This window comes from Rattus norvegicus, chromosome 6 (genome assembly GCF_021556685.1).
Source record: "Rattus norvegicus strain SHRSP/BbbUtx chromosome 6, alternate assembly SHRSP_T2T, whole genome shotgun sequence".
NCBI classification, from domain to species: Eukaryota; Metazoa; Chordata; class Mammalia; order Rodentia; family Muridae; genus Rattus; species Rattus norvegicus.
The window spans coordinates 55797984-55824704 of record NC_141539.1 but is presented as its reverse complement, the minus strand read 5'-3'; the positions used below and the strand labels follow the sequence as shown (position 1 = coordinate 55824704).

General features: G+C 42.6%; 1 protein-coding gene and 2 long non-coding RNA genes across 8 annotated transcripts in view; 1 reads left to right on the top strand and 2 right to left on the bottom strand.

The window, feature by feature from the left end:
- Nucleotides 1-10533, bottom strand: part of Sypl1 (synaptophysin-like 1) — an 18919-nt gene extending 8386 nt beyond the window's left edge. Inside the window, exons 1-2 of one of the 3 annotated variants that reach the window (XR_015622048.1) lie at nt 10369-10533; nt 9687-10086 (exon numbers count right to left, since the gene is read on the bottom strand). Coding sequence is in view for 1 of the 3 variants with exons in the window: in NM_001014263.1 (NP_001014285.1) it covers nt 10015-10086; nt 10369-10419 (123 nt within the window). In the remaining 2 variants the exon portion in view is untranslated. Of the gene's footprint in view, nt 1-9686; nt 10087-10368 lie in introns of those variants that run through there. The other 2 variants (NM_001014263.1, XM_087554060.1) reach the window with 2 other exon arrangements.
- LOC102547473 (uncharacterized) lies at nt 10255-22848 on the top strand. 4 transcript variants are annotated; one of them, XR_015622990.1, is made up of 4 exons: nt 10255-10309; nt 15808-15910; nt 19660-19731; nt 22234-22848. It is a non-coding gene; the product is annotated as an uncharacterized LOC102547473 (long non-coding RNA). The 4 variants fall into 4 exon arrangements; XR_015622989.1 differs by having other exon boundaries at nt 10262-10401; XR_015622987.1 differs by having other exon boundaries at nt 10262-10725.
- LOC148005190 (uncharacterized) lies at nt 15217-26721 on the bottom strand. Its single transcript, XR_015622991.1, has 5 exons — nt 26621-26721; nt 26314-26455; nt 25916-26026; nt 25569-25665; nt 15217-15977 (listed from the first exon to the last, which is right to left on the bottom strand). It is a non-coding gene; the product is annotated as an uncharacterized LOC148005190 (long non-coding RNA).

Sequence of the window (26721 nt, the reverse complement as noted above, 5' to 3'; positions counted from 1 at the left end):
GTCATTCTTTTCAAAGAAATACTGGAAACCCAGCCCTATGTGTCTCTTTCTGCTTTTAGGTTGTCTTGAAGAAGAGCTACTAAACCGAGCACTACTTACCACAGGTCCAAGTGACTGAGTCTCCCAATGATGGACTAAAGCCATGCAAACTGTGAATCTAAAACCTGTTCTCATTTTAGTCAGATTACTCGCAATTATTTGGAAATAATGGAAAATACTCTCAAAATAATGGAAAGCTAGATATGGTTTCTCATGAGTTATTCGAGTATTAAATCTTACAGGGTATTAAATATTACAATTAGTATTGTAGTAATAATTAGAGGTTCCTCCAAAGAAGAAATACACAAAAAAGAATTTGGTAACACATATGAAAAGTAATGCCTGTGTGCAGTTTGAGGTATCCTGTTAAGATTTCATAGGTACTGATAAATATGAATATTCTGTCAAATAAATATACATAAATATATAGGGCAGGAGAAAGGCAAGAACTGAGTCTTGGGAATAAATTCACATTTAAGGTTATTAAAGATGAAAATAATATAAATAAACTGAACCAATAGATCAAATTAAAGAGGCCAGAAACAGATTGGAATCTTGAACATTTTTACCTGACAGAGTTTGCCACTGCACAGGAGGACTGAGCAAGGACTGTGTTGACCATAAGGTATGTCTAGATACTTTGCCACAATTCCATCAAGAGGAAAACTTAATTTCCCTTAAGTTTTATCTATACAGAGTACTGAATACATCAGAAGAAACAAGTTCCTTCTAACGTTACATTATAATAAGACTGCTATTTCTGGTCTTTGAATGTAGCTCAATTGGTAGCTTGTTTGCCTACCATGCAAGAAACCCTGGGACTGATCCCAACACTGAATAAAATAAGCATATCTGTGATCCCTGTAATTAGGACTTGGAGTTAAAGAGGACCATAAATTCAAGGGCACCTTTGGCTATGCAGTCTTGCCAGCCCAGATACATATGGCTGCCTAAAACAAGCAAACTGCCCTCCCGCAGCCAATCTCTGTCTCTTTCACTCTCTTGAACTTTCTCTAATACTACTTCACGATGCTCACTGCCAATTGGGAGGAGAGTCAGACTATTTAACGTTTGTGGGTTTTGTTTTTGAGAAAGGTCTTATAAATCTAGCCTAAGTTAGCCTGGAGCTCATGGTGATCTGTCTTGAGTGCTAGAAGCACAGGCATGAGTCACCATGTCCAGCATGTAGGCCTCCCCTGTCCCCCATGTCACATGCTAGGGACTGAACCCAAGGACTTAAGCATGCTACGCCAAGTGCTCTACCCCTATACCTTCCACCCCCTCAAGTAAATTTCAGAGACTTAAAGGGCATGAGACCAAGTATTGCCTATAACCACATGACTGAGCTTGAGGCTATGAGATTAGTAAAGCCCTGGCCAATAGCTGACAATAACCTCAAGAGAAGCCCTGAACCCAAACTCCCAGATCCCTTCCACAAAGAACCTATGAGATAATGAATATCTGTTGTTTTAAGTTGCTAAGCTGGGGCAATTTATTATACAGTAATAGATAACTAGTAAAGGGTTATTCAAAAATGGTTCAAGTGAGTTGTGAACTTAAATGAGAACGCTTTTAAAAATGAACATCTGCGACCATGTAAAGGAGTTTAAGATTCTTTTAAAAAGCACTACCATAAAAGATAGTTAATTTCAACTACAGCTAAAATAAATTAAAATAAAAGCCAACTTCTGAATATAAAGCAAGTTAAAAGTAGGTGAAATACTTGTAAGAATAATGTCACAAAGGACTCACTAGTCCAAAGGTCCAAGGAGACCCTTTCTCAAGTACTGAGACTTACATATGAATGTTCACAGCAATACTGTTTATATCAAAGGAGGAGGGAGGGAAAAGCAATAGGAAAACTGATCGTGGTAGCTATTCTTACATTCTCAAAGTTATGTATCAAAAAGGTACAGGTGTATCTAGTTACTGCCCTGGCTCCCTGCCTTCTTGCACTATATTCAAACCATCTTCTAAAAAAGATGTGCATTAGTCAAAGTTTTCCTTGCATATGTCTGTGAGCCACCTGAGTGCCTGATATTGTTAAAGGGCTGAAGAGGGCAACAGAGTACCAGGAACTGGAATTATGGATGATTGTGAGCTGCCACATGGGTGGCACTCAGGTCCTTTGCAAGAACAGGTGCTCTTAATATCTAAGCCATCTCTCAGGCCCCTCACTCTTAGAAAAGGAGGAGGAGGAGGAGGAGGAGGAGGAGGAGGAGGGAAGAAGGGAGGAAGAGGAGGAAAGAGAGGGGGAGAAAAAGATACGGGAACTATAGCTTGTCAATATAGATGCGTTGCAGAAACCTAATGCTGAGTTAAAAAAATCATGTTGCATAAGGTTATACAGAATATGAAAACTTTTAAAAAGGCTTTTGTTTTGAAGATTAAGCCTCACGTTGTAGATGAGACTGGCCTTCAACTCACATAACTGTACAACTTGTTGTTTCTACTTCTATGTTTTAGCTTCACCAGCATACCCAGTTTAGAACAATTTTTTAAAAGCTGCTTGTATCACATCCACAACTCTTTGTTTTGGCACTTAACCAGATTTTAGTGGGAGTTGCTAAACAAACTTTTCCTGTTTCTAATCTCATTCCAATCATCACGCATCTTGTATTATGTGGGCTCTAAAGAATCCAATAAAATCACCATCAGCTACTGATGGCTGCTAATAGTGAATGTTGCCATCTAAATTGTGACATGCTGTTAGTGGAAAATATGCCATGGATTTAAAAGATTTAAAATAAAAATACACAGTCTGGGGCTGGGAATGTAGTCAGCTGTTAAGGGAGTTGCCCAGTAAGCACTAAGTCCTGTGTTTATTCCCTGGTACTGAATGAACTGGAAGTAGTGGCACATGCCTGTAATTCTAGCACTCCGGAGGGGAAGGGGGCTCAGAAGGTCAAGGTCAGCCTTCCCTACACAGGAACTTTTGTTAACACAACATTAAATTACTTTGTGACTGGTATATTTTTGTTTGCTTTGTTTTATTTTTTTGAACAAAGTTATTTTAGAATGATGTCACACTAGTCTGAAATTGCAATCTCATCATGTAACCCTAGTTTAAAGGGGACTCCTCCAGTAATTTTCAGGTATATAGTTAAGAAACAAAACAAATACTTCCCAAATATGGCATAAATGGCATGGCTAATGCAGCTGCAACTGTCTTTCTAGATTTGGCTGAACTCTGTTCTCTGCCAGGTACTGCTATCATTGCACAGTGTACTTCTACTGTTTCTGAAACATTCCAGTATTTATGTCTTAGTTGTACACATATTCCTCTGAGAAGGCCCCTAATCCTGAACTTTTTTTAAGCTTCTAATTCACTATGGTAAAACTGATAAATTCTCCTGAACTGCTACAAACATTAACCCATTTTGTAATAACTCTACCAGTACTATTTTTCTTGTGTATCTTGTTATATATATAATACATGTATAATATATAAAGTCCACTTAGTTTCTTAATGTAGGAATTAGAGAGTATCGTACTGTCCTATCAAGTGTTGTGTTCATGCTAGCAATTCTTGTATTCACCTTACCCAGAAAAAAAGGCCCAAGGCACACATTTATAATAACTAAAACACCCAAAATAATTTTTAGAGAAGTATACAACCATCTCTCTATTTTTTATTCTATAGAATGTCTGACCATGATTAGAAGTTATATACTAGCTCGAAGAGTTGGCATATACCTTTAATTCTAGCACTTGGGAAGCAAAGGCAGGAAGATTTCTGAGTCTGAGACCACTCTGTTCTACATATCAAGTTCCAAACCAACTGTGGCTATGTAATGAGACTCTGCTTCAAATAACCACAAAAACAAACAAACAAACAAACCCCAAACCCATACCAAAAGAGTTAACTTATATACTGGATGCCCATCAGTAAAACCCAACCTATATCTAAGATTTGTATAATTCTTTTAGTATTTATTTTTAAAATGTAAATTTATCATTAAACCTAGGGTACCTCACACAAAAGCTGGGTTTCCTGGTAATGCAACATCAGAATCACATTCTCACTGAGAAGCAATCAGATGGAATAGAAGTGACATTAAAAACAGGGCAGGAACTTTCCAGATTGGCTCTCTATATTGCAGATGGGTTTTATTTTATTTTATTTTATTTTATTTTATTTTATTTTTTGCAGATGGGTTTTAAAGCTAGTAGTCATACTATTTTTTTCTTTCAAACAGTTTGCTCCAGTCATTTGCTTTACATGGGTAGCTCTATGAACCTGTTAATCTATACTATTAACTCTATATTAATAAGTGACACCAGTTAGCTGCTTGCCCTGTCTGTAATTCATTTTTCCTAGCCCCAGCTACCCAAGAATAATGACACCACAGACATGGAATTCAACCTACAGCTGAGCATTAGCTTAAACATTTAAACTTCTATTTATATGGTTTTAGACAAATTAAAATCTCACTGCTGAACCTGAATTATTAAGAAGGTCATATGTGAATGTAGTAAACTAGCTTCTGAATTCCATACTTGGAAGGACAGAACAAAAACCTCGGCTATTTTCTCATTTTTATTGTTCATATATTCCAATGTGAGTGTCCCTGTCTAGACAAGTTTATAGAATAAAGTAACTGTAACCAAACTAACCTCTATATGATATGGTTTGAAAATATCTGCTAAGATGTACAGACTGATAATGCATTCATGTACAAAAGAGAATTGGAGGCCACACTGTAAGATAGAAATAGATTCTAGTTAATCAAATTACAAGTTGGGGGGACATTATCATAATACTACTTAAATGCAGACTGAAAAATGTAAGCTGGGTGTGTGGCACATGTGTGTACTCAGTACCCCAGTACTCAGGAGTTAGAAGCAGGAAGATCAGGAATTCAAGGCCAGCTTTGGCTATAAAGTAAGTTTGAGGCTAGCTTGGACTATCTGAAACTTTTACCTCAAAAATCAAGCTAAAGAAAATAAAATATATAAATGTAAATTTGTTCTAAATGTATAGTATGTCTTCAGGTACTAACATTAGAATTTACACCCAAATTATAGATGCATAGAGGAGCTTTATGCAAAGTATTTACACTAATGAAAGTTCATGCAGAAAAAAAACTGGGGACACCTGGTGTTTTCAGTAAATTATCCTATACCCAGAGTCACAGTACTATTTCCTATTTATACACCTTACTCCTTCTCAGAATTCTACTGGAAAATACTGGAATTCATCTAATTTATGAGTGCCAAAACAAAGCACTTCTAGTTGTAGGATCCTCACTGTTACTCAGTGTCACCATTAAACCAAAGTTATCTATATAAATTTCTTTATGTTTAATATTTCATTTTGAAAGTAAGCAATCTTACTCCTTCTTTAAAAGGGGAACAAGAATACCCTTGGGAGAGAATAGGGAGGCCAAGTTTAGAACAGAGGCTGAAGGAACACTCATTCAGCGCCTGCCCCATATGTGGCCCATACATATACAGCCACCAAACTAGATAAGATGGATGAAGCAAAGAAGTGCAGGCCGACAGGAACCAGATGTAGATCTCTCTTGAGAGACATAGCCAGAATATGGCAAATACATAGGCGAATGCCATCATTAAACCACTGAACTGAGAACAGGACCCCCGTTGAAGGAATCAGAGAAAGAACTGGAAGAGCTTGAAGGGGCACTTGAGACCCCATATGAACAACAATGCCAACCAACCAGAGGTTCCAGGGACTAAGCCATTACCCAAAGACTATACATGGACTGACCCTGGGCTCCAACCTCATAGGTAGCAATGAATAGCCTAGTAAGGGCACCACCAGTGGAAGGGGAAGCCCTTGGTCCTGCTAAGACTGAACCCCCAGTGAACAGGATTGTTGTGGGGAGGGTGGTAATAGGGGGAGGATGGGGAAGGGAACACCCATATAGAAGAGGAGGGGGAGGCATTAGGGGGATGTTGGCCTGGAAACCAGGAAAGGGAATAACATTTGAAATGTAAATAAGAAATACCCAATTTAATAAAAATTGGGGGGAAAAGTAAGCAATCAAAACACTTAGAAATAGACTTGAAAATATACTGCATGTGAATGTTTGTATAAAAATACACTTACTGCTTTTACTAAGTTAAACACTGAGAACACTTCAAGTTACTCTCATGAAATAAGCAATGAAATCAGAATCACAATGCTTATTCAAACTCTCTGCACTTCTTCACAGTGCAACCACACAAACTTCTGCTAACAGTTCCATAACCCTTCAGGACTTAAGATTCCTGAGACATGGCTGAAATAGTTACAAGTCTCTTCTGATTAAGAGATCATTATGCTGAAAGCATCTATGTTATCTTTACTCTTAAAACATGTTTGGTTGAGTACAGAGCTACATAGTCCAGGGACTATAAATATATTTACTTTAGAATCATTTTCTGGGCCAGTGGCTCAGTTGCTGGCCATGAAGCCTCATGACCTGTATTGGATCACTAATGGTCCCACATGGCAGGAGAACCAACTCCAGCAAGTTATCCTGATCCACATGTGATAAATAATAATAATGAAAAAATTCAGACTTTTCCATTATTTTCATGATCCTTAGAGGAAATCAGCACCATCACTGCTGACTTGGCTGGCTTGACATGAATAAGTTACAGTATGGAGGGAACACTGGTAAAATGGTTGCCACTGATAAAATTTGTGTTTTTAAATTTAAAAAACTGGTTTCTCCATATGTTTCAGGGTATTTAATGAAGGTTCAATTTGTTTCTTCTCCAGCAGAGAGATTGGTCCAGGTCTTGTTAGGTGGCTATCTTTTCTTAAGTGTGAGCGCGCACGCGCGCGCGCGCGCACACACACACACACACAAAGACTGCACTAACCTGTGCATCCCATAATGGAGCCAGAGGCCAAGTGAGGTATCTTCCTGTATTGCTCTCTATCTTATTTTCTGAGGCAAGGCTCCTAACTGAACCTGAAGCCGGAGCCCCAGGGATCCACCTGTCTCAGTGTGACAGTCCTGAGGTTACCGATGTGTACCCACTGGGGGTCCAAGCTCAGGTCCTCAGGTCTCTGCAGCAAGCACTTTACCCACTGAGCCGCTTCCCCAGTCTCTCTGTTCACCTTCTCATGTGCTCATATCCATACCCAGAGGTCCTGTTGAGGGCTCACCTCTATTCTGTTCTTATTGCCAACATTGCCATTGACCTCAGCCTGCAGACCCCCGAGAGTTCCCAAGACTTCCCCAGGCACCGTCAAGGCCAAATTCTTATTGGAAAAACACTAAGACATCATTTATTTGAGTATATTGACACTTGCACTGATTAGGCAAATGGACTGAAATCTAAAACTGCTGGGCTTTAGTAAAAATCAGCAGTATTACCAAAGTGTATTCATTATCACACCAGAAATTTGGAAATTGATTCACTTAATATGTTTGACAGTTGGGCAACGGTAGTGCACACCTTTGATCTCAGCACTTGGGAGGCAGGGGCAGGCGAGTCTCTGAGTTGGAGGCCAGCCTAATTTAAAGAGTGAGTTCCAGGATAGTCAGGACTACACAGAGAAACCCTGTCTCTAAAAGCAAATTTTTTTTTTTTTTTAAAAAGTGAAGCAACTGTAAAAGTTAGTTTAACATAGTGTTTTGTTGTATATCAACTTACAATGGCAGGCTCTAGACAAAGTATTTAAACAAATGAACTGTAAACGGAAACTAGTTTTCATTTTTCTTTGTAATACCACCAACTTTCTCTGATGGTCAACCTTCACTGAGTTCCTTACCAGACATCCACCCACTTAGCCTACATTAATCCGGGTTCTGATTTTACTGAGACTGCTCTTGCTAATGCCATCGACAGTCCCTCAAGTACCAGTACTAAAAACAAGGGCATACTTTGGTTCTTATTCTAAGAAAGTTCTCATGGTACCTGACATTATTGAACATTCTTTACTTAAAATTCTAACAGTGATGTCAAGATGATTCTACCTCCCTAACTGTTCCTTTCTTCTTTGCTGGCAGATGAATCTCTAGTCTATCCTAGTATTTTAAAACTATAGGTTCATATATACTAGGACTGACACACTATGAAGGGGTCATCAACATCATATCCTTAATTACAATTCAAACACTTTTCTATTCTTCTTAATGATTTCTACCACAGACAATAAGGCCATCACCAACCTGGTCAGAACTATCAAAGTCATCGTAAAAGTGCTACTTCTATACATAGTTTAATTTCTAGTTATCTCCATCCTTACTACAATTAGTTTTAGGTACACATAATTTCTAAAGCAGCAGGTCTCCATGTTTGGCCATTTTTATACTGTTAACAACTGAAAGTTTCTAAAAGGCAACTTCAATGATGCACTTGGAATCTGAGCTTAACTGGACACTACCCAATATACGACCTAATATTCTTATAACTTGTACACAAAGGACCAGTTTTTCAAGACTAACCTCAGAAGGAACAAGGGCTTCGATCGTGTTATAATAATTTAGGACCATACTTCTGCCCAATATTCAAGCAAATACCTTCTTACATAGGCTATACTGCCTCAACTTTCCTCCCACTAAACACAGGACTCTTTTTGCCTAGAAAGCCAATCCCTATCCACCACCCAAGTGAGTTAGTACTCATTCTTCAAATGTTCTTCCATCTATAAAGTCTTTCCCAATGATGCCTTCCTGTTTAATCCACTACACTTCACAAGGATCTTTAATAAAGAATTTACCATATGGCATTTTTATAATCTCCATTACATCCTTGAATGATCATGAGAAAAAGATGGTTTTATTCACATCTGTAAGCTGGCATTTAGCACAGTGCTGGTATATGATACTCAAATATTTGTTGGGTAAATATTCACTAGACCATTAACACTCTATAGCCTTACTACAAAATTACTGCCTGTGTAATAAAAACTTTTCAAACTGAAAGCATTAGTTTCTTAAGACACGTAAGAATACTTTTACTATTTAAAATATTCAAGAAAGGATATAAACTGCGTCTTAAGTGAAAATCTAAGTTATTAAACTGAATTGTAACATTCAATGAGACTAAATGTAAAGTTCTTTTCTTGACCTTTACACATCTTTGATTTCTCTATGACTTTTGGAATTAAAATATCAACCTTCTTCTAAACTTAGGTTTGCAAAGAAAGTCACATGTCTTTTGCCAGTTGCAAGACAAAAGCTGCATTTCAGTTTTCATAAAAATTAGAGGCATATAGTGTAAATATAAAAATTATAGGCAGTCATCGGAGAACTCGAAGTCCTATAAAACACATGCACGAAACTGGGGAGTTCTTATTTTTTTTCACCATCAAAATGAACTGTGAAGGAATTAAGCGTTATCGGTTATGAAAACACAACCTGACTGCACACTGGGCAAATAAATGCCGAGCGTTTAAATATTAACATTCTTAAAATCAGCACAGAACTATAGTGGACCGCGAAGTTTGAAGGAAAATCGCAGAGCTTGATAAACTAACCGCACGTGACGAGGTCTAACTAAGTCTCTTTTGATGTTAATGATTATTTGGCCGGAAAGGGCTAAAAGCTGACTTTCCAAGCAGGATGTGGCTAAAGCTAACTATAAACAACCTCGACGTCCACCCTAGGCCAGGTATTAAATGGGTCGGGGCAAGGGCTTTGCCTTCGCTTCCCTGACACACTATTTTTAACACGAGCGCGTACCCGCCGCCAGCGAAGGACGCAACCCAGGTCTAGCCTCGCCCGCGGAAGGCGCGGGCCTCCGGGCGGTCCGTAATCTGTTGGACCGCAGCAGGAAGTCCTGTCTTCCTTGGCGGACCGCAGTGAAGCCTGAGAAAAAAGCGAGCGAGCTCCCACGCCTCCGCGGCTAGGGGCGGCCGGGAGGAGCCGCCGGCACCGGAGACTCGACGCCGGCCGCCATCTCCTCCCCGCGGCCTTCGAGCGCGGGGGCTCCCTCACTACCGGGGCCCCGCCTCCCCGCAAGGCGCCCCGCGCTGGACTGGGCGAGGACCGCGTCGTAGGCTGCACTCACCCACTCGAGGATCTTGATGAAGCCGAGCGGCTCCTTGAGCGGGTTGAGGTTGATCTGGAAGGTGGACATCCTCTGAGGGAAAGGAGGGAAAAGAGTCAGGACGCGGGGCGGAGGAGGGGAGCAGCGACACCCGAGCACTTCGGCCGAGAGAGCGGGAAGGCGGGGCCGGCGAGCCTAGGGGCGGGGCTGAGGGCGGGGTCTGCCGGGTTGGGAGGAAGGCCCTTCGGGGCGGGGCGGCCTAGCCTTTGGGGCGGAGCGGGGCGGCGGTTGAGGCCGCACTGAAGAGACGGAGAGGGTGAGCTGAGGCCTGGCTGAGACCGGGCTGGGAAAGGCTGGCTCCTCCCCGGGCCGCACCTGACTCAGCCGGCTGAACCGCTGGCGAATCAAGTAGGCTTTGGAAGCCATGCGTGTGGCGCCCCTTTCCCCAAAGCCTATCTCTTTCTCTACAGCGCACGCGCGCTCCCTAGGGCACCCCCCCAGTCTGGCTTCCGGCCGTCGCGAGCGCGCGGGGGTGGGGGTGGGGTCGGAGGGACCTCCCCCCCTGCGCCTGCGCAGCGCGGACCTCCACCTGGGCGGCGTTCTGGTTGCTATGCCCTTTTGTGGCTGTTACAACCGGCCCCCACAACGCCCTTCTGTCACCTTCTTCACCGTGCTCTGAACTTTCTGGACAAATGTATGAAGTATGAACCCAGACAAAGCCTCACTTCAAAGGTCGTGTTAAAGAGCCTTTAAAGTAATAGTTATTGCAAAACTACAGCGGTCTGGCGAACTTGCCTTATGTGAGGGGGTACTTTGAAAGTATGATTCACCAAACATGTCCGCGGACATTTCAAAGTTGCTGGGAGTCAGAGTAGGAGAAAGACCACCCATTTTCATGACTTGACAGGTCTCACAGGGCAACTCATCTCTCCACTCCTATCTCCGTCTGGCGAGGCCTGTATTTCGGGCGTTTTTTGGGGGGGGTCGAGTTAACATCTTTCATGATTTGTCTTAGGAAACCCTCCCTCCTGCTACCAGAATGGGGGTGGGGACAATCAGACATCTCTTCTCTGACTTCCTTGTTACCTTGCATATTTTGGAGGGCTGGGATAGCGGCCTGTCTTCATGCTTGGTGAGATGATCAACCCAACAGCGAAGGAAGGAAGATCTTTGCCACAGAGGATCCCATTTCCAGCTTCCAGGAACTTATTTGTGTTTATGAAATGTCATTGGATTATTCTATCAGAACAACTACAACTAAAAGTAGTGACCATTTGCTATCAAGCTAACACTTCCTCCTTCCTTCACTCGTATTTCCGAGTATTCCATTCAGCATTTCTTAAAAGCTCTTTTCTGCTGATGCCTGTTGGGTAGGAACCCACGAATGGATTACTTAGCTTTTGCTGCAAATAAAAAAATATTCAAAGTAGAATATTAAAAATATTCAAAAATATATTCAATGTAATTTCAAAATGAGATAGATGCTAACAGAACGGGATAATGCTCATCTCACAACTTTATAGAGCTGAGAGGTCCGAAATAATTTGTACCCACATGGTTTGTCCCTTTAGTCCTGACACCAGTCAGCGGGCAGAGGTTTGCTTGACTATACAGTTAGATAGGAATTGTGGGTAGGCAGGGGAAGTGGTCTCTTTGCAGCCTTCTTTTCTGTTAGGTGGCTGAATCCAGCCAGAAACAGCAGCCAAGTGGCACCCTCTAGTGTCGCAGCCCTCACAACTTAACCCTACAGGTGTTCCGGTTTGTAAGTCTGAGAACACTGGAGTTCCTCCATCCTTGGCAGCTCTTGGCCCAGGATGAGACCTTTGGCCCCGAAGGCTTAACAGCTCTCTGGAACTCTTGCACTTCTCTGGCTGATTATAAGGTTTTATCGGTTAGTCTTGGCTCTTCATCTAGACTGCTAGGGCTGCCCACCTCTGCCGCCTTAGACACAGGGTACCTGCGACTGTGTGGGGGCCATCTTGCCGCCACTGCTTTTCTGACTTTGCCGCTTTTTACATTCCTGTGTCACCAACTTATCCTGCACTACTAAAAGTAGGCAAGACCACTTAATAGCAGTTGTGTGGGGGCCTAAGGCAGCAATGCCAGAGGAGTTAACACCAGCACATCTCTGAGTCAGCACACTGAGCCTGAATTTCCTCTTATATAGCCTAAGGATTATGTCCACCAACACTGGACAACCGCAACTACTTGTTTTGGATAAATACTACCTATTACTTTGAGCCAATCACAGATTTGTCTCTTAACACCAGTCAAGGAATCTCTAGACCATCAAAGGAAGAGTTCCTATCTGGTAACTGTGGAAATGATTCCGCGGCCATCTATAGTGAAGCTTAAGGTAGTGAAAAATCTTATATAAACGTTTTCAAACAGCCATGGCTGGCGCTGGAAATAGACATCAGAAGGAACATTTAAAATGTAGGCTTAATGCGCTTATTAGTACAGGCAGTGCCCGGGGGATAGGTGGGATCCTAGGTCTGCTTCAGTCACAGCTGTTCAGGAGGCTGAGAAAGGACAATCATTTCAGGATCTGAACAGAAGCACAGGAATCGAGTCTTCAGTCACATACAGTGTGGCACTGCTGCTTGAGAAGGAGTCAGTAGTGGGCGGCAGAGCCAGGGTGTGTGATTAGTTAAAAAGATAGCTATAAGAGTCTTTTGCTGATTCTATAACAAGGGTGTAAAACTCCCATAACAGTAGCATTTCATTGACAATGTAACTGTTCAAACTCTGGAAAGACTGTTCATGATGATGGTGAATCGACACTGCTTACCACTGTGGTCATTTCCTCAAATCTGGGGAAAGGCTGTGGAGACTGAACAGATGAGGGTATCCAAAGTTAGACCCCCTGAAACTAGGGAGCTGCCATACGGGTGCTAATAAGCAGACCTAAGTCCCTTGCAAGAGCAGTCAGTCTCTAAACCATCAAAGGAAGAGTTCCTATCTGGTAACTGTGGAAATGATTCTGCAGCCATCTACAGTGGAGCTTAAGGTAGCGAAAAATCTTACATAACTCATTTCTCCAGTCCTCTTCCCATTTCTTTTATGAGGGTGATTGTAGAATTAACGCTTGCAATGCCAGACTGAAGTAGTATGTAGATCTGTGGAGATGCTAAGTAATTTGTCACTGTTTCACTTTCTCTTTGCTGCTTACAAAACATTTGCCAGGCTGTGACCCTGGGATTGAGAGATGAATATTCAGAGGCCAGAAAGGATGCCATATTTAGACAAAACTCACATCACTGGGTAGCTATAATATGCTTTGCTCTTCTTGGTGGGAATACAAGATTTCTGGCACCTTACTGGCAAAATAAGTCTTTGTAACTAATTCCCAACTAAATATTTTGTTTCTTTTTCCTGAAAAGTAGTTTTGAATACTTCAAAATCAAGTTCAAAACCTACCTGGGTCTTTGTTTATATATACAAATAGTTTTTTCATTTAGTAGATTCCACAATAATTTTGGAATAAACAGCTGCATGTATTTAATTGTGCAGTGCACTGATTCAGTAGTCTTGTATTCTGACTAGCTTCATGTCAGCATGATACATGCTGAAGTCCTTTGGAAAAGGAACCTCCATTAAGAACCTAGATTGGGGCTAGAGAGACGGCTCAGTGGTTAAAAGAGGTCCTGAGTTCAGTTACTAGCAAACACATGGTGGCTCACAATCATCTCTAATAGGATCTGAAGCCCTCTTCTGGTTGTCTAAAGACAGTGACAGTGTACTCACATACATAAAATAAATAAATCTTTAAGAAGAATAAGAAGAAGGAGGAGAAGAAGGAGAAGGAAAAGGAGGAGAAGGGGAAGGAAGGAGAAGGAGAAGAGGAAGAGGAGGAGGAGGAGGAGGAGGAAGAGGGGGAGAAAGAAGAAGAAGAAGAAGAGGAGGAGGAGGAGGAGGGGGAGGAAGAGGAAGAGGAGGAGGAGGAGGAGGAAGAAGAAGAAGAACAACAACAACAACAACAAAGATTGGCCTGAGGACCAGCCCTTGGTGCATGTTCTTTTTTGGGAGGCAGGGTAGGGAATGAGACAGGCTATTTCTATGTAATCCTGGCGGCTCTCCTGGAACTCAATATGTAGACCAGGCTAACCTCAAACTCACAGAGATCCTCCTACTTTTGGCTCCAAAATTCTGGGATTTCCTTGATTATGCTTCCTGTAAGATAGCAAGCAGAGAAAGCCATAGGGAGCAAGCTAGTAAGCAGCACCCCTCCATGGCCTCTGCATCAACTGTTGCCTCCTGGTTTCTTCCCTGTTTGAATTCTTGCTCTTACTTCTCTCAGTGATAGACTACACTAAACTGTAGAAGTAAGCAAAATACCCCCCCCACACACACAGTTGATTTTGGTCATGGTGTTTTCTCTCAGCAATAGAAACCATAAACGAGACAACTCAGTAAATCTCAAAATAATTAAAGCCTTTAAACACAAACTTGCAATATTTTTATTTATATTTTAGTCTTTAAAATTTATTATTCCATTTAGATTTATTTTGTTGTATTTGTATGAGTGGTTTGCCTGGATGAATCTATATGCATCGTGTGTATGCTTGGTGCCTTTGGTGATCCAAAGAGGGTGTCAAGTCCCTTGGAACTGGAGTTAATGAATGGCTGGGAACTACGTGTAGAAGCTAGGAACCCAGGCCCTCTGCAAGAGCAGTAAGTGCTGTTAACCACAGAGCCGTCTCTCCAGGCCCATGAGCTTCCAATTTCATAGTCACAGCTGATGTACAGGAAAGTTACAAAATACAGCTCTGTATACATTTTACCCACTTTCCTCTAATGTTGGCACCTTCTATAGCCACCATACACTTATCAATAATTTTTTTGATTAACTGAACACGTGACATGCTTGTAACCCCAAACACTTAGGAGATAGAGGTAGGAAGATCAGGAGTTCAAGGTCAGCCTAGACTGCATGAGATTCTATCTAAAGAAAAAAATTGATTAATTAAAAATAAGCTGGGGCTGGGGATTTAGTTCAGTGGTAGAGCGCTTACCTAGGAAGTGCAAGGCCCTGGGTTCGGTCCCCAGCTCCAGAAAAAAGAACCAAAAAAAAAAAAAAAAAAATAAGCTTAAGGGGTTGGGGATTTAGCTCAGTGGTAGAGCGCTTGCCTAGCAAGTACAAGGCCCTGGGTTCAGTTCTCAGCTCCAGAAAAAAAGAAAAAAGAAAAAAATTAACTTTTTTTTTTTATTTTTTGGAAGAAGTTTAATCAAAGGCAGCCATAGGCATGTAAATGAGTCTGAATACATTTACAGTATTAAATTTACAATGGACATGCGATGAGACTTGTAAATGAAAGCATTGTGAACTGAAACCGAGTCTCTGTGGATCTCAAAGCAAACTCTTAACTTAAGGCACTTTGATTTTGCCAACAAATAATAACAAACATTAAGAGAAAAAATGATCCACTACGAAATAACAAACGGCTAATGCACCTGAATTCTCAGTAAAAAGACCTTTCTCTCGCTAACAGTTGCCAGCTGCCTCGTGTCTGTTTCCTACCAATGTCACAAACATCGCACACGGGGTGAATGGAGTCAACGGGAAAGATTAAGTTTGCGGTCTGTGTAAATCTCAATGTACAAATATTCTGTCACTGGTTTATAAACAGAAAAAAATAAACTTAATATTGGCATATTACTGTTGATTAAACTACAGAAATAGTCAAACTCCATCAGTAGATCAATGCTCTTTTACTGCTCTATGACTCAATCCAGAAAACCACACTTAGTCTTATTAGATTGTTAATGTTCAGTTGGGAAGCAAATAAATCCTTATTTTCCATTCTGTTGCAGAGCCAAGTGGGTTGGGGCACCTGAGACCTAATGATGATGATGATGGTGATGACGATGACAATGATGATGACGAAGACGATGATGATGAAGAGTTTCTGATACTGTGAGAAGAACTGAATAGATGTAACCTTTTACTGTCACCGTGTCCCAGAAACAGTAGCTGTATCAATCTACAAATTAGATAGCCAAAAAGCAGCAAAGACTTAGTGTTAGAACAAAAAAAAAAAAACTATTTAAAGAGATTACCCTTTATTGGACAGAGAGAGTTGTAAGGAAGACTCTTCTATTGATAAAGAAACATAAAGCTTGAGACTAGGATTTTAGAAAGCAAATAACTTTTTTATGACTGAACACCACACAGAGCTAAGCTATTCTAATCTTTCTGTATGGATCTAGTTTTCTTTAAACAGTTTGCTTTGAAATTGAGCATAATTCTCAGCACCTTCGAAACTTGGATTCACTGAAGCAATACGTAAATAGGGGAAACATTCTAATTTGTAGACATTTGTCAGGAGCCTTCCTGGAGATGGCCCACCACTTTTGCATGGTCTGTGATTGGCCAACTCTGTGAGGCAAGGTCCCAAAGAGCCTTCATCTCAAGATGATCTTGCAGCTGATAATGCCTTTCCTGTCATTATTAAATTAATATAATAATCCCGGGGCATTAACCCACACTATTGATCAGATTTCCTGAAGAACCACATAAAGATTAACTCTCATGAATTAATGCTGTTTACATGAATAAATGATTCTATAGAATCCCTGATTTAATTCAGATAATCCTAGGAAGAAAGTTTTAAGAGATGGTTTTAGCTGTTTTCTAGAAAGATGTAACAAAGTTGAAGCCAAGAATAGAAGGTGCCCACTCCTCGTAAGAGTGAATAAAGGCTGTTTAATAAGAAATACAATGAGCTCTCATAATGACACTAAAAAGAGAAATAAGCTTGGGACAAATCTGTGTTCGAGGGAAAACATTCAGGTCCAGGGCTGAAGCCACAGGTGTGCACTATGATAAGACAAGGCCATGAGAAACCATTGCTTTGAACTTAGAGCGAGTTTATAGCGTGAAACACTGCTTTGAACTTGTTATTGATATTGTTCTGTTACTCCCCTTTTATGTAACATTTTATCTATGAGGTACACATTCGCACACAGAGAACGTTTTGTATTAAGGATATAAAAGGCTGAAAGCAATAAAGAAAGGTGGTGCAGCCATTTTCCACTTCAGCTGGTGTGTATGTGTCTGTGTGAGTGACATCTTTCCTATTTCTTTCCGGTTTACAAAGAGTTAACAGGCTTCCTGGCCAGCGAGAAGCTTCAGGCTGACTGGTCAGAAAAAAAAGGAGCAAGAGACCCTCTAGTGAATCCCCTGCTGCTATAGGACATGTGTTAACTGCCAGGGAATCCTATAGGAAGTTGATAAAGTAAGAGTTAAGTTTGCCTGCACTTAATGAAGCACAGAACAGTTAGAGAATCGAAAGGCCAGAGATCATGGATCTACAGGCTGTGCCCCACTTCAACCGTTTCCAGCTGGGCAGACTCTGGTAGATGTTATTATTACCATCAAAACACTTAAGTTTCTAAAGAGAACAGATTTATTATGTAAATAACTCCTGCAGTGGTATAAGTTGGCTTTTGTATAGTATTTTACACTTTTTGGAGAACTTTTAGTCATGTTTCAGGTGACCTTTGAGTTTTTATAAAGGTAAGAACTATGATCCATATCTTAATGATCTGGAATCAAGGCTTAAAGGAAGGAAGCGTGTCAGAAAGGGATTCACAGAGGAACTGATGTAGCACTAAAGCTTGCCTAGGGCTTCCTTAGGTAGGAGGCTAGGACAACGCACAGTGATTGAAGGGAGGAGCGTCCTATATGGGGTCCGGTGATTCTGTATGCAGCAGGTGGAGAAAGGGAACATTTGTAGAGGACCAGCCCAGCCGTACACACCAGCCTACAAGTGTGGACTGCATTCCTTGGCAGAAGGCTAGTAGTTTCCGGCCAAGCTGAGTAAGTGGGGAGATGTTGGTTTGGAAGAGACACTGTGGCAGCAGCCTAGAGCACAAACAGAGATCCCTAGCTGGTACTGCGCAATAGCGGTGTTTCTAATCCTGCTGGTAAAGAGCTCTCAGGCCCCAGTGTGGTAACAATGACCAAGAGCAGGCAGCAAGTTAGCAACACTAGCACAATATTGCATGAAGCAAAAACACGATGGTGAAAAACAGGAAACCACTGGGTCCTGACTGGATTTGTCATGTGTGCACGCTTTCCCAGAACATTACTATTCAATTTTTTTTTTGCTTACTTTGCACTGATTTTGCATATGTCAGTTAACACTGAGTATTTTTGATAATAAACCAGGATTTGTGAATGAAGACAAATCATCCCCCGCCCCACAGGATGCACTGGTAAACAGCATCAATATGAACATTGTACAAACCAGTTTTTAACAACTTGTTTCAGAAGTCATTATTCAGAGCACTTCCACATTTTATTGTCTCCAGAAAGCAGAGCCCTCAAAGGCCTCTACAGAGCTTTCAAATTTAATATTGTGTTATATAGAAGGCTTTCTCTTGATATTAGGTGAGAAGAGCAGCATGAACCAGTTCTAAAAGAACGATTTGCTTCTCCTGTTTACTATCTCACAGAGACCTGGGTTCCTGCCCAGAAGAGCACGGAGTGTGATAGATTTTCCAGGACAGTGAGCAGGGTGGTCAAAGTGCTTTGTTTTAAGCCTATCAGACAGGAAGGCCTGGGGATCTGAACTTCCTGTGTCTAAAGTAAGCCCGTCCTCCTGATCCTGGGTTTCCAGAATCACCATGATCTTCTGAAGTGTTATTACAGCATTTACTAGGAACAGACCAGCAAAAGTGATAGCTTTCCGTGCTGGCTTCTTTAGACACAGAAATCTATAATCTCAGCAGCAGCAACAACAGAATCAACTTGGGGAATGTGAAGAGGGGAGTATACAAATGACAAAGTAGAAACAAGCTGGAAAACACAAATACCAACAACACAGAAAACACTGGAAGCTTGTACATAATTGCTTTAGGCAGAAGAAATCACTTCACATACCAGCTGGGTTTCTAGAAGGTTAATTATAAATGCAATTTGGTCTAATTATTAATGTACTTTAGGAGATGGTCATTTAAAGGATCCCTCAGGGTAACCTGCTCTGATCGTTTGTTCTGTTTCATAGCTTTGTGTCTTTTACACTTTGACTTTTTTCTGTGTTTTGTGGTATTCAATGAATAACCCAGGGCTGCCTCTCCACCTGCAGCTCACTGTTTTGGGGCAGGGTTCCAGGGTGTAGCCTAGCCTGGCCTTAAACTCATGAACCTTGTGTTTTAGTTTGCTGAGTGCTGTGGTTACAGGCATTTGACACCACATGTCCCCCCACCCATGTCTCTTTAAAGCGATAACCATTTGTGATTTTCTTATAAATTAAATAAGAAAGTCTTTACTCCCAAGCAGTTCACTTGGTTTGTGTTCTTTACCTTGGAGGGAAAGCAAAGGTTTCCATTCTCTGTATTTAAGATACTCTGGGCTATTGTTTCTCATCCCTGCTGTTTTTAATCTCCTAAGGTGACCTTGACTTTATGATCAAGGCAGGTGAGCATCTTGATGATATGGCCTGGAAGAACGAGGAGCACCCCACCACCCATCCGCCTGTCTGTCTGTCTGTCTATCTATCATCTAATTGTCATTCTACGTTGTCATTTAAACCCTGAAATGTCATCATAGCCAGCAGCTCCATGGTTTGAAATGCAAACACCCAAAGGATTATCACATTACACGGTTTATTACAGAATGACAGTTTAACAGGACATCATCCGATTTTCTTTTTCTGGCAGTGAGACTGATGGAAGTTTTCACTTGAGTGTATGAAGAGATAATCTTGGAGCCTGGGACACAATCCAAGGAAGGTAGGTTTCACTACAAGGCAAAGTTTGGGCTGCCATGGAGTGACATGGGAGCTACCGAATGCCTAGAAACATGGTAGAGAGTCTGCTAGGTGCTGAGGAAAGGAAAGCAGCAAAAGCAGGGCAAACCTAGCACAGGTAGCAAAAGTGGTTGTTGACCATCTGTAAAGAGAGACTGGATACCCGCTACCTTCTTTGCTTCTCATTAATTAATGGCTTTTTGAGACAGGGTCTCCGTGTAGCCCTGGCTGTTCTACTAGAGTTCTCTCTGCAGATCAGGCTGTCCTCAAACTCAGAGCCTCCCGAGGGCTGAGATTAAAAGCATGCACCACCATCACCTGGCCTTTGCAACATTTATTAACCAACCATTCATATGCACCAGGCACCTTGATAAGCCCTGATTATACAAGAAGAAGCACAATATTGTCTTTGTTCTGCAAGAGTTTACATCCTTTAGGATGTAGGAGTAGGCCAATAATAACAATAAAACAGTGACAGCCATTGTCAAGTAGGGGGAGACACAGGGAGAACAGAGAACACACTATTTTCTGTTTTCTGATCTATAATTGAATTACCCTTAAAAATCTGTAGTGAAACAGATGAATTAACAAGGACTGCAGTCTTCACAATGTACATACATGATCCAATTCTATTGACTGGGGAGATTCTCGGAACAACCCCATGACTCTCTCAGGCCTTTGAAATTCTACAGATTCCACATCCTCCACTGGGAACTGCTGCCTGTGTGGTTTGACCTTGAGACCTGCTTCTCTCTACCATCCGAAGCCCTGTACCATGCCATGTTTCTGCTACACTTCAGTATCAAGAACTCTAGGTCAAAGGAAGAGAAGAAAGAGAAAAGGAGTTGGTTTGGAGTAGCTAGTGACTAAGAGAGAAAGGAAGAAGGGATATGACCAGGCCCTGGAAAAAAATTAACCAGACAACTGCTCAGAAAGCCCCAGCAGCTGGTGATTAGTAACTCAAATGAAGAGAAAAGTCCAGAATGGCTCCTGAACCTCAGTGTTGTTATCTGAGATTTTAGGGTCAAAGCCTGGGCTATGGAGACTCAGCCACCACTTGTCTTCAATATACTAATTAAAAAGACAAGTAACTTGGACGAGCATAGAAAGGGGTTATTTGGTGTAGCCACTGAGATGAGGAGTGAGGTCCACGGACATGGTCCCCACACACTGACTTGATCTTCAGAGTCTTGAGCTCAGGTTTAGACTTAAATAAGGACAAGAGCTATGCTAACTAAGTGGCCGTGGTCACAGTGTGGTTCCTCCCATTACTGATTCCCCTTTGATTGCTTCTATCCTGGTGGCATCTGATAAGTTATTAGAACTATCTAAAATCTTACGTGGAGAGACAAGTTTGTCCTCTGGCTGGTACAAGGGCTTCAGCCTACAATAAGTTTCCTGGGAAAAATTTAATTCTTTGAAGTCTTGATAGTATAAAGGTATCTTTTAAAAATCATTCTCTTGCCAGGTTGGCTACAGTGTGGGAAGCCTAAGTACAAAACTGTAACCGTACCCTTAAGTTATGATTCTACTTGGTGTTAAGGACCATGACTTGTCTATGATAGGCTAAACACAGTCCCAGGCATCCCTTAATGAAAGCATGTGATTTGAGCCTTACAGGACAAAGTCCAGTAGTTAACTTACTATCTTTTTGTTTGTTTCATTGGATTTTTGGTCTAATTATTGGCTATTTGTCTCCCTATATAGCCCAGGATGGCCTTGAATTCAGAATCACTTGTGTTAGATTCCCTTATACCAGGATTACACCACACTTGGTTTGACTTACATTCTTTTTCATATTACAAGGCTAATTATACCAGCATTAATAGAATACTAGAGATCAATATAAAATAGGTTTCGGATTATTCTCACCTACTTACTAGTGAAAATGAAGCATAAAAGAAGCTAAAACTATTCTCCTGTCTTTTAGTAGCTCAGTTTTTATGTCTGTCCAGCATCCCTTTGAGGGCAACATATTCCCTTCTCCCCACATCCCAGAGTATTCCTACTCATGTGATCTGGCTTAGGTTTGAAGATGTGGTCCAGGCTCAGCTAATCTGCATATTCTATCCCACTGGAGCAGTGATTGGTTTATGGAAGAACTTGTATTTAAGCCAGCAGAAATATTTGGGTATTTTATCAGCTCTTCAGAAAAGTATCCTATTCTGTGGGTACATAGTCTAAATCTCTAGAGGTCTGAAGCAGCTAGAAGCCATCTTGTTCCTTGTAAGAGAGCCCACTGGCTTAGTGGGGAATATGGAGCCTGAAGAGGCTACCGCCTGCAGCCAGGCAGGACTTCCAGGGGAGGGAATACCAAACCACCCTCAAAACCTTCAGCCCAGAATGTGTCCTGTTTACAAGAATTCAGGGACAAAGACGGAGCAGAGATGGAAGAAATGACCAACCAATGGCTGCCAGACCGGAGACCCAGCCCGCGGGAGAGAGCCCACCCGACACTATTAATACTACTCTGCTGTGCTTGCAGACAGGAGCCGAGCATAACTGTCTCCTGAGAGGATTCATCCAGCAGCAGATGGAAACAGATGCAGACACCCGCAGCCAAACAATGGAGGAGCTCGGGAGTTGTGTGGAAGAATGGGAGGCGGAAATGAGGAAGCCAGGAGACTCAAGGCCACCAGAAGAAGGCCTACAGAGTCAACAACCGCATGCCCATGGGGGCTCTTAAAGACTGAACCATGTGGCAAGGCCCTCCCCTAATGACTAAAGATTTCAGGGGACCAATCACTGGGCAAGGAGTCGGGAGACTTCCAGGTCAGAGGGGATAGAGAAGAGGAGGAAGGAGATTTGCAATTTTTGGGGACTGGGGTAAAAGATGTAATGAACTAGAGGCCCCTGGTAAGATGGCAGATCCTGGTGGGTGTAATTTAGTATGGCTTACTGATTAGAATGTTAGTAGTTGAGCTGGTGAACGAATACACGGAGAAACGGTCAGTGACTAAGGAACTGGATTTCCCGGTAGGGATTTCCGCATCTCACCTGTATAGTCCCACGCATGTTCCCCACACAGTCCCTACTGTGTTTACCTGTTCTACTTGTCACCTCTCAATAAAGCATACCAAATGTTGATTTTTTAAAAAAAGAATGTTAGTAGTTGCGCCCACCCAGCAATTGAGTTACCTGTTGATTCTAAACTAAGTTTGTGTGCTGTTTCCTTCACATGGTGACTCAACTGGGTTCCAGAGATAGGTATGGAGAACCCCAGCTGTCGCAGAATTTGGACGCCTGAGGCTGGCAAGGTAGCGACCTGCCATGGGAACTTAGCAAGTCGGGCGGAGAGATTTCGGGAGCTCCAGACCAGAGAGTCTGCCGAGATAAGAACAGCCCACCGGCGGGCGCCATGTGGCCTGCCGTGCCTGGTGTAGTGTGGGATGGTGCTCCGTTTTTATTTAGTACAACAGAACCACCAACCAAAGAGCATGCAGGGGCTGTACCTAGGCCCCTTACACATATGTAGCAGATGTGAAGCTTGTTCTTCATGTGGGTCCCCTAACAATTGGAGTGAGAGCCGTCTCTCGCTTTGTTGTGGACCTTTGGATCTCTTTCCCATAACTGAGCTGGCTTGTCTGGCCTTAGTAGGAGAGGGCGCATTTAGTCCTGCTTGGACTTGATGCACTAGGATGAGTGGTGGGTACCCGTTCTCTAAGGAGAAGAGGAGGGAGAAATGAGGGACAGGGTGTAAAGGCGGGACTGGGAGGAGAGGGGGGAGGGGAGCTTCAGTCAGGATGTAAAGTGAATAAATAAATTAATGGAGGAAAAATGAGAGAGAGCCAAGTAGAGGCAAACGGCACTAGGAAGGATGGGGCCAGTGAGCAGAGGCCCTACAGACACTTCTACCCATTGTAAGAGATCTCTGTGTGGGTGAAACTGGGTACCAGCCTTTGCAGAAGTGACTATGCCTGTGCCTCACCCAAGCATGAGTTGCCCTGGTGAGGAGAGACTGAGCTTTCTCGGGATATTTCCAGTGACGGGAGTGATACTAGCAAAGACCATGCTGGGACTTGAGATCCAGTACCCCGAGTACCTCCAAGATTGCCGTATGCCTGTCCATCTCTCTGAAGCCTGCTTGTGGTTTCTCGTGTTAGCCTGTATTGCCTAGCTCACCTGAAGGAAGATACATATTTTTAAAAATTAGGAATCAGGACTGGAAAGATGGCTCAGTGGTTGAGTCTTTGTTGTTCTTGCAAAGGATCTGGGTTCAATTCCCAGCATCCACATGGTGACTCAATCATCTGTAACCACATGTATGTGGTATATACACATGACATGCAGGCAAAACACTGACCCAGATCCCCAGGACTTAGCACAACTAGCATCATGTTAGAGGCACCATTCTGACCTTAAAGCCCAGGCCCTAGCACCTGCAAAACCAGGAACAGTGTCCTAATCCGTCAAAGACCTAGTCATAGTTCAGGAGCATAAAAGACAAAGGCTGTAAGGCTCCGGGCTGCTTGATTTGGGCGAGTTCCCCATGCAGCCGCCTGCCAGCTAGCAATAAAGACTTTCTTTTTAGCTTTAACAGTGGCCTGGGGGCAGGGGGTGGCCTCTGGTGAGCTTACCTTGAAACAATGCAATATATAAGATAAAAATAAATAGATCTTAGAGAGAGAGGGGGGGGGAGAGGGAGAGGGAGAGGGAGAGGGAGAGGGAGAGAGAGAGAGAGAGAGAGAGAGAGAGAGAGAGAGAGAGAGAGAGAGAGAGAGAAACTAGGAAGCCTGAGATTGTGCTCACACTGTATGGTGTTCTTTTTCTAAGGCATGGGCCTACTATCTCCCACTACTGACTGTATCTTCAGGCCCACTACACCCCTAGATGTCAGACTGCATTTCAGCAGCAAACATGATAAAGCCCTCCAGAGATTCAGCCTGAGAACCTTATTGTTTTGGATTAAAGTACTACCTCTCCAAACCTCCTCTTAAAAATGCAAAACAGCTGGGGGGTGGGGGAATAACACATTTGGTTCTCAGCCAACAATTCTCTCTCCCTCTCCCTCTCCCTCTCCCTCTCCCTCTCCCTCTCCCTCTCCCTCTCCCTCTCCCTCCCCCCCCCCCCCTCTCTGACAGTCATCAGAAGGAATGGGGCAGTACCAATTGGACTTTCCAGAACACTCCCAATGTGATGGAAAGTAGTTGGGCATTATCTCCTAAAGCCAAGCATTCATTTACATGTAACCCAGGGATGGGAGGAGTGGGCCTAAGGGAAAGTTGCAGGTGCGGAAAATGGAGAGGCATAAAATAATGGCTACAGCTGTAGCATCCAGGAGACAAAAGCACAAAGTTGGAGGATGCCCATGAGCAGGAGAAAGGATACATTGTGACACATTTTTACAACTGAGTATTACATGGCAGTAAAACTAAATGAATTGCACTAATTCACAACAGTGTGGCTGAGCCTAGCAATTAAGCAATAAACAGTAAATGGAAAAATAAATATCTGAAATTTATACATAGATTTTATAGATTTAAAACAATGTAAAAATACATTATAGAAGCTCATATGAATATAACTATATATTTTTAAAAGTAAAGGAATTCTGAATGTTTTCCCTGAGTGGGGAATAGGATGCAGGGTCAGATGGCTAAATGGAGGGTACATCAAGAATATAGCTTTTGTTCTGAGTGCCAGGCTCATGGGCACTCAGAAAATATTAAGAACAATTATGTAAAACCCTAGGTCCAAGCATAAACAGCTTGGATTCTGGGGGAAACTGAGGCTGACACTTCATTGAAAACTCAGAGCGGAGACAGTGAAGGACAAATATGGTGAGCTGGGAGGCAGAAAGCAGTGTCCAGGGCTGCTTACCTCACAGAGAACATGGAAGAGAAAGGGCTGAGAGGTGGGCAGTGTCCGCCTTGCCATACGACACTTTCCAGGCCATTTGAGAGAGCCCTGGAGAGTCCTTGGGAGAGGAGGGACATTATCAGCCTGTATCTTTAATAGGAAGGTAAAGTCCTGTGGAAACCACGTCTGGGTGCCCGTGGGCTTGCTCTGACTGGCAGTCAAGGAGCCAAAGCTTGTGTTCTGTTTCTACTAAGTCTGGAACTGCTGGAAGAGGTCAGGACTGCATATCCTGCGCTCTACCCCAACTGATTACCCAGCTACAGCAAAGGGGAAAGTCCTGGCTGATCCCAGATGGGCTTAGTTGATACCGTGGCAGCAGCAGAGCCAGCACTGAGCAGAACATCAAGGCCAGAACAGCATCGGGGACAAGACACACCATTTATGAGCAGGAGTTGGGCAGCAGAGCCAGGTTTAAATTCCTGTGTGAATTCAGAAAAATTCCTTAATTTCTCTCAAGATTCATATAGTTTATGGAAATAGCAACAACTATATTTAAAAAGGTTGTTTGAAGAGAATCACATAACACAACCAGCAAATCTTTGGAACCTACTAAATGCTGGAAGAAAACCCTTTACTTCCCCTCCTTCCTTGTCCCTGCCATCAAGAACACTTTGAGACGTTGTTGGAGAGTGGAGGGAGCAGGGCCTTACCCCATCCTTCACCCTCATCCCTTCATTACCTCATCCCTTCACCCTCTTTTCCTCACCCAGAGTGTTGGTATCAGGAACAGGCTTTCACCTCTGAACCCAGCAGTGACATCACTCGCAGGCGACAGGGATCCATGCATCTGTTGCCAAGGCAACAGCCATACAATCTCAGCATACATTTGGTTCAGTTCCCACCTTTACCTGTGAGTGGTTACATCACAGTTTAAATAAAAGGCAGACCCTTCCTGCCCCCTCCCCCTTTTCTTCTTTGTCTCTCTCTTCCCCCCCCCCTTTTCTCTGATGTCCTCCATAAACATCTTCCACATGGGACTGCATCACAACACAGAGTAGCCCCAGGAAACTGACTTCATACTACAGGGCCAAGGAGAGAAAGATGCATGTTCTCCCTGCTTAACAGCAGGCTATTGTCTCTGCTGTTGGCATGACAGACATTCCAAATGTACTTC